This window comes from Apteryx rowi, unplaced genomic scaffold (assembly GCF_003343035.1).
Source record: "Apteryx rowi isolate R43461 unplaced genomic scaffold, aptRow1 scaffold_78, whole genome shotgun sequence".
NCBI classification, from domain to species: domain Eukaryota; kingdom Metazoa; phylum Chordata; class Aves; order Apterygiformes; family Apterygidae; genus Apteryx; species Apteryx rowi.
Window position 1 is genome coordinate 1,707,060 of NW_020451071.1, and position 14,690 is coordinate 1,721,749.

Consider the following 14,690-nt stretch of genomic DNA (forward strand, 5'->3'; position numbering starts at 1 on the left):
GATTTGGGCTGCAGTGCCTTTATTTCTTTAGGAAAAGACCGTGCAACCCTTTGTCTTCGCTCTGAGAGCGAGTTGCCCTAGGAGAGGCTGTCTAACCCGCTGAGGTTCACGAGCTGGGGGAGCCTGGCAAGTCTGAAGAGCGTCTCTCTCTGATGAAATTTGCTTTAGCCCGGTCAGTATTAGAGACTCCATTCAGCAATGATGGGATTTATGGTCTTAATCTGAAGACCAGACTAACTGGCCAATATGATTGCTTTTGGTCTTGGAATCAATGGAAGGGAAAAGCTGGGTAACAAAGGCAGCCTTTTTTTTTTTTTTTTTTTTTTTTTTTTAAAAAACAAGCTCCACGTCTCTGCGCTGAATCCCTGGAGGAATGGAGCCAGTCATGTTCTTGATTCCAGTCCAGCACTTAAGGACTGTCTTTCCTCATGTCATTTCTTCAGCCCTTTAAGCATTTCGCTTCCTCTCCAGCCTCCGCCTGCCCCGTCTGTCGGGCTGAAGGTTACATAACTCATCATACTCCTCGCTATCAGTAAGTGTTTGTTGGAGGGTTTTATCACCCATGTGTTAGGTTTGTCAGTGAGTAACAAACTCCCCTCAAAACTCCTAGTGCTTGGGCTAACGCTTTCCCTAGCTGCTTTACCAAGAGAGCTCCAGTGTCTCCTAGGCTGCCTCAAACCGGCTCTTCTCTAAAAGCCTTTGAATATTCACTCTGGGGAGAAAAAAATCCTTTTATGGTGCTGTGATATCACAGTGGAGACCTCAGACAGTAATGCTAAGTACTCTTTATTAAAAAAATAAAAAAAAAAAGCAACGTTGTATCTGAAGGAGCAGCAAACCAACTATCTCAATACAGTTGGGGAATGGGAGACTAAAAATCTCCAACCACGCGTTGACGGTCACCCTGGGACCTGAGTGAGCTGCAGGCTGGGTGCCCGCAGGGAACTGGAGCAGCAGGTCCCCGCAGCTGCACGTTCCTGTGTTTCTGGGCTGCAGAGGATTTGGCTAAGCAGCGCTTTCCCAATGGGAGCACATCTGGGCCAAGCAGAGCTCGGCATTGTCACCCCTTGCTCAACTTCCTGCATTGTTCAGGGAACGCTGGAAGGTGCAGGTGGTTCCCGGACTATCCGGAAGCAATCCTACATGTTTGCGCATGTCTTTCCTACCTGAAACATCCTGCAAGATGTAAGTGATTCGCATCTGGGAAAATAAATAGAGCAACGCGCCTTCTCCAAATGATGCTGTCAAAATACTTAGTAACACATTTATTTTGTTAAAATAATCTATGTACAATAGAGGCTATTAATGTGCAGTTATAATATACAATAATTACATGTTTAAAAGAGGATAAGCAAAAGAGTACAGAATCATGTGCTGTAAATAGAAAACTAATACTGTTTACATGATTTTTTTTTTTTAAATAGCAAAACATAATTGCTGGAAACTGCATTTCTGAGGTTTGAAATTTTATTGCTTTGATGTGAATTTTGAAGATTTGGTTCATCTTTGAAAAAAAAAAACATGCCACTCAAAGGTCAGGCATAGCTTTCTAGTACTAATCCTTTGGTTTTATCAGCCCCATATTCCAGAAATATTGCACATTAAAATTTTTAAGAGAGAAAAATTCGGTTGCTCTTATGAACTGAAGTAATGACTCTTTTCTTAACCTGTTAAAAACTAACTGATATGTTAGGTCCTGATTTGTGCTGAGGTCATGACATTTGCTTCACAAACAAACTCCATTAGAATAACTCGTTTCACTGTTAAGTATTGTTGAAATAGTAGGAAAAAAGAAAGGAAAGAAATTTTCTCATCTTGGTGTTCTCAGGGAAGCAGGGAATCTCTTTGCAGTGAAATGCTTGTGTTTGACAAGTGCATCAACATCATAACAGGTAAAACTGGATTCAGTTATCCTTGCACTCGGCGACCAGCGGAGGTCCACCTCCCTGCTCCTCGCCGGCAGCCTCCTCTTCGGTGCCCTCCCAGTCCGCAAGGTGCTGCCGAGCCCCGGGCATCCCAGCGTGACTCCACGGAGGCAGCTCCGAGCCTGCGCGCTGGGCTCGTGCCGCCCTGGCAGGGCAGCGCGGCTGCCGCACTGTGCCCTGCTCTGCAGCGTTTCCCACCTGCCCACCGTGGCTCACCACCTAGGGTCACTTCTGCTCATGGGCGAAGAAGGCGATGCCAGCGTCTTTCCTCTTTTGCCTAGTTTTATGTTATTGCTTATTAATGAATTAGTATTTATGAGTTTGGGGGAAGTTTGGGCTCGTTTGCCCCGCTTGCCCAATATACCCACACGGGCTAGAGCAGTTCTGCGCCTGCCGGGTCTGTAATGCTGTTTCGGCAGCTCCCTGTTTCAGGCAGGTGCTGGGAGAGCCGACATGACAGCCCTGCTACGGTTGTGGCTTAAACCCTGACCGCTTCGACAGACTTCAGAAAAAAATTTCTATGTGCTTTCGGTATAATTAGCTGTTTTGTTGAGAGACCTGGAAACTGTAGACCGGTGACAACTGTTGACTCCAGATTAACCAGAGCTGGTATTAGTGGGAGCTCAAACTGATATTTGGCAAAAATCAAATACAAATTTAAGTCTGGCATCCTGAATGCTACCATTCCACAGGGATGAGATGAAATTAAGTGACACCAATGCAGTGTCAAGCTCGGCAAAGATGCCTATTCCTCTTGAATATTACGCTATTAATGTAATCGTTTTCATCTTCGGCCTCAGTAGTGGTTGGAACCAGAACTTACAAATCCAGTCTCCAAAGCCTGAGCTAAAGCTCAGATCAGCTAAGTCTCCAGATGCCTAACTTCTGCTGGAAGTCAACAACCAGCAGCCAAAAGGTATAAAACATTCTTGGAGCTGGCTCAATGCGTCTGTGTGCTGAAAGCTTGGACAGCCAGAATAATAGGGCAGAAAAGGAGGAAACTTAACAAAGAAATTCTCAAATGCTTTCCACATAAGTCACATGTGGACCCTATTGAAATTTTCCATTGTCTCCATAAGAATCAAAATGAAGCCAACATACAGCATCTTTAAAAATGCTGCCCTAAAATTATAGTTAGAAGAGGCAGCCAAACACTGCATTATGGTCCGTACGTTCTGGAAGAGAGGGGAGATCATCCTCAGAATCTATTCTTGTTAACAGATAGTTTTAAAGTCAAAGAGATTTTTTTGCCATTGACAGCAATTCATAGAATTTTTGCTTGTTTCTCTGCGATATGCTCATTTTCCAGTTACAACGAGGTTCATGTTCTGATTCTTTTCACTGTTGTGTTGGGATTCCTAGACTTGCCCAGGAAAAATATATCCTTGTGCATGTTTCTGAAAGCTTTAAGGGAAACTACAAAATAGAATTTAAACAATTTTTCATGGTAGTTATGGGAGTCCCCTTAAATCTTAAAATGAAATTTAACTTTTAGGATCAAACTGTCTGACTGTGGCTCTGGGCACTGATTTTACAGCACTCGCCTGAAGCAGAAGAATAGACGCTATTTTGCTATTGCATTCATTACTCCTCATCAGTGCTTTTGTTCCACCTTCTTGATGCAAAAATGTTTCTATTCATGTCTTGTTTTGCTAGGTGAGGAGAGTTCAGATCACAAGCCATTACCGGAATCAGTGGGAGACTTTTTCCTGCCTTCAGAGGAGAGTTTATTCCCTACAAGGAAAGTTAGTATTTTTAATAGGGTTTTTGTCTTCATTTTTACACAGAGCACAAATGTGTCTGGAAGTCATCTGTCATAGGTTGCTCTGTGCTCACCTCCTGTCACAGCAGACGCTCCTCCATTCCTGCTAGAGTTGTGAACCAAGAAAACATTCTGTTATTTCCAGGTTTCTTTTTTAAGCAGCATAAAATGCATTACAAATTCTCTTTAGGGAAAAGGAAAATATAGGGCATGTGCAGCCTGATTCCTGTATTCTACCTATTTATTGAACAAATGGGCCGTGGGCCAACATTAGCATATGTTGCATTGCTTTGGTGGAGAAAGCAAATGAGCTTTCAAACAGATTTGGCTTGAGATGAACTGATGCCATTACAATTTAGTTTTAATCCGGATGAAGTTTCAATACTGTGAATCAAGATGCGCTTACTGTGCCGCTGTGAAAATAAAGCTGCAGAAAACGGCATGGGCTACAACAAATAAGCTACATGAGCAAGGAGGCATCTTTCATGTCTGAATTAGAGGGACATTTTTATTAGAAAGCAGCAGCTCGCTCAGTGAAAACATCTGCTAGACACACACTGTCAGTATAATTGGCTTCTGTGTTCCTTGCTACGTACAAGACTGGGTGTGATGAGGGGAGGCAGCAGTAGAAATTATTTGCAAGCATTTCTGCAACCTTTTCCAAGCTCCTTCAAAGGGTTCTCAAATTGTGTCTCTGGAGTCATGGAACAATATCTTGGATGAGGTTTTGACAGCTTGCTTTCAGTGGGAAATGAAGCCCATCCATCTTTATCAACAGACACTTGCCAGGAGTGAAACTTCCCCTCTGCACATGGCAGAGATTTGCCTGCCCCCGAGGGGGGGCTTTTAGCTCCTTGCCTGGAATTGTGTTGCAATGATTGTTTCTGCGGAATTGCGCTTGGTTTGTGTGGTGACATGCTCAAGGCTTGACTTCTTTCCCAGTTCATTACTTGTTTCTTCTCCACCATGCTGCCTTAGACTTTGCAGATATCTGACAGATTGTGCTGCTGGGCAGGACAGAACACTGGCTGATTTGTACAGCATGCTGGGAATGCGAAATCACTGCTTTTTGGGGGGACACAGGTCACCATCATCACTAAAGGAGCTAGAAGAGATTTTGTTGTAGACTAAGTACATGGACGGATCACTAAGGGCCCTGTTCAGGCTCCCTCATTTACATGAGTGGTACCATTGGGACTGAAGGAGACACGAGGAAGTTGGAGACAATTCCTTGCGAAGCAAGATTCTCTGCAGTGTGGGGAAGACTGCCATAATCTGGCTCCTTAATAAATGCATTCAAAATAATTTCATTACATATTAAGATGCGATGCTATATTTAAGTCTTTGTTTATTTTGAACTGAAGCAGTGCTTTAAAAGAGAAAAAAAGGTGAGAAATATCAATGACAGCTGCTGAAATGATTGTTTTGGTTGTCTTGCTGGCCTCCATGGGAATTCTGCAGTTCCTGCAGCAACAGGAGGTTCCTGTCTCAGCTACGCTAACCCTTTGTGTCAGGCTCTCTCCTGGCTTATTAATGGTGCAGAAGGTTAGCATCAGGTCTGGTGCTTGTGTAAGTCAAGGGAAAGATTCACCTCATGCCATTGTCATTCAAGGCAATGGGATACAAAAGCTTTTAGTTCCTTGGTCTGATGTGATAGATTGTTCTTCGTGAGCTACATGCTACTGTGACAGTGGGTATTTAAAGGGCAGAGAGAGAAGATCTGAGAGTGTTTGCCACCTTGAACAAGCAGAGTTGAGCTTCTCAGCTTGAAAATGGCTCCCTGCTGCTCCTGGAGGATGCACGTACATGGGGTCTATACCTGCTTGAGCAAGGTCCTTGATGGACCTGTGAAGGATTGGATCCTTGTTTGCATGCTCTCACGATCTTTCCTGAGCCCTGGAAGGCACAGGGTGAACTGTGGAAACCTTTGTGGAATGTCCTTCAGGTCAAGATGGAAGTGGTGATACGGCACAAGTGGTGTTTTAACAACGATCTAGTGGGGAGTGATTTCTGTAGGCTGTTTTAGTGTGATAACAAGTCTCGAGTGTATTGGTATTCCTTGCAGGAGTCTGTATGAAAACGCTTTGGGACCTCTATCTATTTGAAACTACTAATTAAGGCTAACAAATCCTGATAGAACATTAAGGTCTCAGAAGAGGCCAAAGGAGACGGGTTTTCTAGGATCTAGCAGATTTTTTTAGTTATGGACGCTTTTGAAATGAAAGCTGACTACTAACAAAAGTAGCTCTGTCGAGAAAGGCTTTGACATCGGTTGCATTAAGGAGACATTGTCAAATAGGTTCCTGGAAAGGTTTATGCCCTTTACAGTTCTCCTAACTGTGTTCCTTCGAAGATGGAATCGGGGTCTGATTTCCAGCTAATCTTACAGTGAGAAAACCCAACTCCTTTCACCTGGCAAACCTTTACCAATTTTCTTGTTACTAAAGGTGCTTAAAAATAACTTGCAGTTTCTCCTTCTTGCCTTATGCCTGTGCTTGCACTGTGCCTGCTGTTTTGATATTTCTGAAAATAAGCTTTGCTGCCTGTTCACACACCATCTGTTGACTCTTAGGAAAGGTATTAGGTATGATTTGCCAGATAGTCCGTGAGTCTCCTTAAGTCTGCTTACAATGTATTTCTAAAGCCTATTGGCCTGTGCTATTCCTCCCTTCCCAGAACAACAGTGTAAAAGGGCAGATCCTTGAATAAATGCCACATCGCATGGATAAGTGCGTGTACATAGCCTAACACAGGAATAATGTTTGTGGGACCTGTATTAATGATGTCCATTTTTAAAACGTTTATTTCTGTTGGCAGCAAAATTAAAAATAAATGGAGAGTGGAGGCTGTTTCTTAGTGGATTTTAACCACACTCTCAACCTTGCAGTGCCCAAATGTCAATTTTTGGTCACTATTGACTTGAAAAACTTGCAATTTTACTGCCTCACAAACTTGATATGCTTGACTTTGTAAGTGCAGAGAAAAGCCTCCTTTGCCTTAACATTTCATGTGCGCATAATAATACTTTTCTATCTGCTTTCAGTGCTGTGCAATGATTTGTTCAGGGTTCTGTAGCTTAATACATTAGGATAGTAGCATTTTAGCTTCTACATCACAGTATGTTTTTTCATTAGTTTTCCTCAAACTACTGCAGTTATATTAATGCTATAACTGCCTATTTCATTTTTGATTTAATGTGCCTATCCTATGCCGTACCACAAGTATTAATAGGCACCCCTGATACTAGGTGGCACACAAAAATGTCATTTGATTTTTTGTGGCTTTCTCTGATGCATGCCGGGATTGCTATATTGCACTTTTCCAATGTGCTCATTATTTTATGATAAGCTCAGCTGTCAGTCTCAATTTTTATTTCCTCTTCATTTTGTGAAGCTATAAGAATATCTGTCAGCTCCAACCTGAGAGTTTGCATTGCACTTCAGCTAAAACAGGCTTCACTTACTTTACCCAGAGACAGGTACATATGCTAGCACTCCACAGCAACCTGAATCAGGTGCAACAAATGATTGTCCTATTTTATTTCCACTGAAGTAAATGGCAGCACAGCGAAGCTCTAACTCTTTTCTCTGAAATCTGTTGAAAGCCTTTTTCTCTTTTTTTTTGTTTTTGTTTCAGTGGACTTATGGTCAGGTTGTAAATCAGCAAACATTCCCTATGTATTTCTGTATTTAATCCACTCCTTGTTTTCCTCATGCTCCTCTGATATCTTTATACAGGTTATAGTTGAGCTGACTGCCCGTGTCCCAGCTGCGTGAATACTCACTGCTACGCGTGGGGACGGCAGTGCAGCCTCTGCGGCACGACATTAACTCCTTCACCAGACTTCAGCCCTATCCTCACTCTGAGCTGTTCTACCGGTCTGGCTATTTGAAGCAAATGTCGGGGACGTAATAAAGCCAAATACAGAATATGCACAATGAATGCCAACAGTAAAGGAAATCTTGCTTTTGTACATCTTTGATTTATCACAACTTCATTTTCATCTGTGCTAGTGCGCAGTGGGAAGAGACGGTTAGTGCAAGTCTGCTGGGTAAAAGCAACAAGACAGTTACACAAAACTTGATCGTGTTGGTGTCTGCTTGGAAGTGTTTTGGGGTGTCTGATTTGGTTTCTGCTGGTGTCCATGATAAACAAAAATTGTGCTAGAGTGAAAGGAGGAGCTTGCATCCATAAGCTTCAGTGGCTGCTGGATTGGGCATTGCATCCCTTCTCTGTACCCACGGTACAGTTCTTATTCAAGGCCCTGCAGAAGTCACTAATTGCTCTGACCAAGTGAGCGCTGGGTCTATAATTCACTGCTAATCACAGAGTTGTGCAGACTCATGCTCAGCGCTCAGTGGTTGGAGAGGAGGGGGCTCGCAGCGCCGAGGGGGGCTGCTGCCCCAGGGTAGAAGGCTGCACTTCTGTTATTTACTTCTGCTATTTACTTACTCTTAGCAGCTCTGGAAATGCTTGCTAGAGCCGCTGCTTTTGCAAGGGGTTACACGAGAAGTCTTGAAACCTGTATTTGTTGGCACTGTGATTTTCTGCTCGGGAAATGAAGCCCCTAACAAGACAGTTTCACGGCATTGTCAGGGTACCTGAAGGCAGATGCGAGTAGCAAGACGCCCTTTGAGTTCACCTCCGCGCATCTGCGTAGCTGCGATGTGCAGACGAACAGGCTCCCTGGAGAGGCTGTAGCGGAAAGGCACGCTTCGTCTCGACAGCGAGGAGCGCTTGCAGGCAGCTTCCTTTCCCTTAAGGGTTGGCCTTGCCCTCTCTGCACTGTCTGCTGCAGCCCAGCTTTCTGCAGTTCTTGTGAAAGTTCATTCCTGAGGACCACAGCCACTTCATAGTAACGAAGATGGGAAAATGGAACAAAAGAAGAAATAATGAACGGTGGGGGAAGATGAGGCAGGAGGGACTATAGTTAATCGACATGTTTACAACCCCACCTTGATGGGTTACTTTACAAGAAAACCTCCTTTTCTTTCTTCTTCTTCTTCTTCTTTTTTTTTTTTTTCAAAGCAATCGGATCACCTTAAAACCCTTGAAATCAGCATGACCTTTGGCATTTTGGGTTTTTGTTATTTTCCTCTCTTGGGTGAGATGTGGAAATCCAGCTGCTCTACACAGTAAATTTTCAGTTGCCATTGCAATGTGACTCTTTCAGGTTCTCAGAGCGGAAAGGAGGTTGTTCCACACTGGCATTTCATCTCTAGGGCAATATTCTTTGGTGGCAGAATTTCTTTGTTTCAGTACATTAACGCAATAGTTTTCACTAGCTCTGCTCTTCCTCTCCCAGCTTATGGAAACATGGCTCAGCCTGAACATTCGCCTGTAAAAATACAGTTATTTGCATTTTTTTTGTTGTAAGAACATTCCTTAAGTCTGGAGGTAAATGTTGATCCATTTTGATAGCTTGGGTGAAGCGACATACTGACACTGTGAAGTTTCACTGTTAAGTGAAAACAAGCTGCAATTGCTCCACCTTTACTTTCATGTAGTTTGAACAAACTAAAGTATATCCTGAACTAGCGAGTCTTACAAGAAAAGTAATTTAAAAGTACATCCTACGTATAGTGTATATCTTACATATTAGAAATCTACAGATCTCCATGTGCTTTCAGTCAATTCAGATTCAATTCCTAAGTACTCTAAGTTCCTAATTTTGATCAATCCTTGCTTAAGGCCACAAATGGAGTTTCTCTTGTTTCTTTTACCACCTTTAATTCTTTGTTTGTTTTTTTTTTCCACACAGCATCTTCCCCTTATTCCTAAGGTGAAGACTCAAGCAGGAGCAGGCATCCCGGTTTACATTGGCTCAGCGCAGTCTGCAGCAGGCTGCGTACAACTCTGGAGGATTAGGAAAGCACATAGACATAGGTTGGCCTAGTGTGATACAGCTTGGAGGTTTCACAGAACGGAGGGCTCTTCTTTGGGTAAAAAGGACCCCTTTCTGGTCATGTTCCCCGTTTCAGTTGCATGTGACCTTCATTGCCTTTCTAACCTGCTTGGTTTCATTGAACTCGTCTCACTTTTCTTTCCGAGTGACTTCACACAACGGTGCAGCAGCTGTGGCACTTTGCGCAACGCTTCTTCTTCTTCTTGGGGTGGAAAATGGTGAGGATCGCTTCGTCGAAGACGGTTTTAAGGCCTTTCTGCGTGAGGGCTGAGCACTCCAGGTAGCACTGTGCTCCGATCTTAAAGAGAAGAGAGAAAACGTGAGTACCTGCCGTTCGGAGAGATGGAATAGCCTGATTCCAGCACCCTTCTCCATACACACGCTGCCTGCCGTAAAGGGCAGCCCAGACCTTTAGAAATGAGTCCAGGTCTTTGCTCCGTTTTATATCCAGCTGCCTATGTGATTGAGGGACAAGCTCAGGTCATCCTGAGCGAGGGAGTGGGGTGAAGAGCAACACCCATATCTCATCACAGGAGGAAAATGGGGAGCAGGAATCTCCATCCAACCCTCCAGAGAGCGTGGACTACACCCTAGTCACTGGCTGAATGCCTCCCAGGCCAGAAGCTCAGCCTCCTGTCCGCATAGCGGCAGGTTTCGAGGAGGTGCTGACTGCGGGTGGGTGAGAAACGGGTCGTTAGCTGAGTCCCTTGGCTCTTCTCCTGCTCTGCGAGGAAGGTGTAGTAGCACAGAGGCCTTGAAATTGGCCTCTCTGCTGCTCGATGTGCAATGAGTAAATTGCACAGTTGAGATAAATGAGAAGTGAGATAAATGAGAATAGTAAATGAGAATCGAGTTGTTGGTATTATTGTAAGGGATACTTCTGTCCCTGTGTTGTTGCTACCAAGCATGGGGAAATGCACTTAGAAGCTGTTAAATCAAACATAAGGATATGAGATGCTTTCGATGCAAATGTCCCATTTAGGTAGGAAACAGGCTGCAGCCTTCTTATGCTCTGTTGCTGGTTAGTGGGATTTAGACGTGGCTCAGGATTTCTTAGCAGCATAAGCAAAACTGAATGTTTGCCTTTCCACCCTCTTTTCCCACCACCCAAAAGTGAATAGCCAGGACTGGAGTGCCTCTGCTATGGGCAGAGGTGGACTCGGTATGGAGGTGCCCAGGAAGGCAGTTCTTAAGAGCTGGGATTCCCGCTGGGAAGCACAGCAGTGGCTGCCTGTGCTGGCACCAGTCAGCACTTTTTTCTCCGTGCTCCCTGCCTTCCCCTCTGGTTGAACTTTCCGGGGCTTTGGCCAAGGTAAAGTAGGCAGTGAAATATATTTTGCTGCCCCCTTGCAAACTGCTGTCCCGGGCACCTTGCTGCTTTGTTTATAGCTCAACCGGATATTGCAGCAAAGCTGCAGGCTCAGGAATCACAGTCCATGTCCAGATCCAGCGGGTCTGAACGCAGGCTTTGGTCTCTGGCTGGGACCAACCAAGGAGCCCTGGAGGAGTCCGCTGTTAACAAAACAAACTCAATGGAAAGCTGTGATCAACTGATCTCATGGGACCTCAGAAGAAGATGTTACCTCTTTAGCTAGCTTCACTCCGTGCTCATAAGTGAGTGGTTTCTCCTTCATGTAAAGTAGTCGAGCCAAAGTTTTGGGATCATCACGAAGATCAATCTAGTGGAAAATAAACAGACACCATGCTCAGTACCACCTTAATCTAATACTTGAAACAGATATTCACAGCTTTGCAAACCTACAGTCTCCTTGCATAAGGACATGTCTTCCCTCCTGAGCTCAGATGATACTTCAGAAATGAATGGCACGTGTTCTCCTTTTTTGTATTTTCTAGTTAACATGAATTAGTTCTACTTGACTGGTTATTGGCCTCTCTAGAGGCCACAGCTCAGGTAGCTGCGGTACAGTAAAGACGCAGAATCGTCCTCCTTTTCAGTGACTTGCACAATGCCGTCTTGGAAAGGGCCTGTAAAAGCCCCAGCCATATTGCAAAAGGAGGCTGCTGGGATCCTGCACTGCATCAGACGTAAAATACTGTGACAGACCAGACAGATGCAGCTCAGGGTCTGACTGGCTTGAAACAAAATCTTTTATTTCCATGGAAAATATCAAAGTGAAACATTCTGGTGTTTCAAACCCATCCATTTTCAGAGTGTGTGTTCCAAAAAATAATACTAATATTTTAAAATGGGTGTTTTAGATTATTCTAGCATGTAAAACGAAACCAGTGTTTGAATGATTAGACTTTCCTATAGCATGAAGATCCTGTTTTTGACCAGGATTTGATCTGTTTCCCTAACTTGGTTTAGGTTCCCATCCTGTGCGGCAGTGTTCGGACATTTTTCAGACTGCAGTATCCATAGTTCTCAGAGTCTCTGGCCACTCACTGTCTTGGAAACAAACCCTTGTTTAAAGTATTCTTGATTGATTGATTCATAGATTTTATTTCCAAAATAAAATGTTTTGATCGTTTAGTCTAATATAGCACAGCAGGATGGTGACTCAGTAACTGTGGTGTTGATGTAAAGAATGAGGGAGGCTGTTTCCTTCCCCTGTCTCTAAGTAAGTCATTTGAGTGGTTAATCATTTTTGTTCTTAAAACTTGGTTTGAAATTTAGCTTCTGCTTCTAGCCACAGACTTTGATATATATATATAGATTTTTTTTTCCCACTAAAGGCCTGTCAGAAATCTTTTCTCCCTATGCGTATTTGTGCCTTGATACCATATTAATGTACACTTGGGTATAAAAATGGGGATCAGTTTTGTCAGTGGTGACATGCATGGTGGGACATCTGCATGCTGGTTTCCATTCACAGTCCCAGAGTTTTCCTCTAAATGTCAAGCCCAGCTGAACTGTGCATAAGAAGTAAAGCAGCTGCTCCCCAGGACCGATACCTGTGTTCCTATGAGGACGTAAGGCACGTTCGGCATGCAGACTTTCAGCTCGGGAACCCACTCCTCCTGGACGTTGTGGTAGGAGGCAGGGTTCACCACCGAGAAGCAGATCAGGAATACGTCTGTGTTGGGGTAAGACAAGGGTCTCAGCTGGTTGTAGTCCTCCTGCCAGAGAGAGAAGGCAAGCGTGTTACCGTATGGAGGATAACTGCAGGTCGGGCATCGCGGCAGCTCTTCATGGAGAGAGCTGAAGGGCACGTCTGATTTGTGCGTGTGGTCTGGGTGTTATTTGTGGTGATGCTGGTGTAGAGGGTAATGATAAACTCAAACAGCGGCTGTCACTGGTGGTATAATAAAAAACGGCGTTTGTGTAAAAATCGATCCTGAGGTTGTGTGTGCATGCCCCCGCCGTCAGGCAATATGATAGTGTCCTAGGAAATATTATTTGACTCTCATTGCTAGCAGATATTTGCAGATCTGCGTTTGCAGATGCAGGTATAGCAGATATGTGCACCTCTAGGGGCTTTTCTGTTAATAGTAGGGGCTTTCTACTCCCCAGTAGGTATTACAGCCATGGCCATATACAACCAGTGYGGGTCTCTGGGCTGTTTGCTGCCATCCCAGTTGCATACAGTATTCAGCAATGTGTCAGTCAGCATAAGACGCTTGCGTCTTGAAAGCACAAAGCAGATCAAATGCAGCCTGTGGTGGCTGGGTAGAGCACTTGTGGTGACTTAGGGCTTCCACAGGCCCCAGCCTGGTGAAGAGCAATGTCTTCTCGTGGTAGTTGTGAAGAGGGTGAATTTTCAAGCAGCTCAAAGCGCAGCCGTGCCATGCAGTGAGCTGGCTTTGATTGCTGAGTTTCAAGCAAGAATTTGGCTTTTCAGGCTGGAGATATAGAGAACTAGCAGAGGTTTCACAAGCTGCATGAAACGAATAGACTGGCTTCCAGTGAGAGCACATGGAGCTGTAGCTGGCTGGTAATTTTCTGCTGCAACTTTTTTCTGCCTGTCAGAAAATTTCAATGCAATGAAACAGATACTTCTAGTGGGTACACACCTGTTTTGAGTGCTCTTTTTTGAGAGGTTCAGAATTAAAAAAGGGGTAAGAAGCACAAAGCTGGAGGGTGGGAAATCATAATTCAGCTTGCTGTCAAACTTGACTTAGATCTGGGTCTTTAGCTTAGAGCTTCTGCACTCCAGGCAAGCCTCTAAAATCTCAGCAGTACCATCAGTGTAGGTTATAACTGCCAGAAACTTCTACGGGTGCAATTTTGCTTTGCTGATAATGAAATAGTGAATAACTCACTGAGAATAAAAAAAGAGACAGGCTGTTGCCCAGATTTGAGAACACTTGTCTACGGTGACGTTTATGCTTGGCAGTATAAAAGCCACGTGAAGGGGCAGGAGCGATCCAAGCTGCTGTCTGCCCTGAAGGAGAAACTGGTGCAGGACTCTGTCACGGTGTGTCCAGAGTGGATGGTAGGTTCAGCCTCACTTCTGTCTTCCTTTGGTTGAGTCAACAAATGTGAGGGCTAAATTACAAGAAGTGGAGCTGGGTAAAGGTTTTTTTCTAAGTTTTTTGTTCACTGAAGTATGCAATTTTAAGGCGACCCAAACTACTTCTGAATAGACATTAATAATAACGAATTATGTCAAAACATTCCACTCCAACCTTTTCTAAACAAAAAAGCTTGATTTTTGTTATTCCTAAAGGAAGTCTGAGACCAAATTTAGCTCTGTCTCATTAAAAAAAGAAGTTTAAGAAATATCCTAAAACACAAACAAAATGTTTTGTTTTGTCTAACTGAAGGTCCATTGTTCCAAATTCACTTCCACAGGAAGAATATAGTCCCAGTTACTGCCTGCAGCCCCGGAACCACAGTGGTCTGCCACACTTACTGCATATTTCCCAATTAGCTCTGCACAGTTCAGTTGATGATACTTTTCTGACTAGGTTTAGTTAAAAATCGTTCTCTCTTTGACCCAGCTCTAGGGATAAGGGGAAGTTTTTATCTGGGGCAATTTCATTTGGGAAAGCTTTGTCTGGGACCTCTGTCCTTCAGTGAGGATTTTCCCTTGATGCATATACCAATATAGCTCGGTGCATTGGGGAAATCCAGTAATGGAGGCAATCTGTTTCCTTTTTAAAATGTTGACTGACCTGTGTCTTTCCAGTGGCA

At 43.9% G+C, this 14,690-nt stretch overlaps 1 protein-coding gene across 1 annotated transcript in view; it reads right to left on the reverse strand.

Moving 5' to 3' along the window:
* Positions 1–9,440: 9,440 nt before the first annotated feature.
* RHOJ (ras homolog family member J) overlaps positions 9,441–14,690 on the reverse strand; it is a 54,225-nt gene continuing 48,975 nt past the window's right edge. The window contains exons 3-5 of the mRNA XM_026088635.1: positions 12,509–12,673; positions 11,176–11,271; positions 9,441–9,890 (exon numbers count right to left, since the gene is read on the reverse strand). Of these exons, the coding sequence (XP_025944420.1) occupies positions 9,744–9,890; positions 11,176–11,271; positions 12,509–12,673 (408 nt within the window). The 3' untranslated portion in view covers positions 9,441–9,743. The remainder of the gene's footprint in view (positions 9,891–11,175; positions 11,272–12,508; positions 12,674–14,690) is intronic.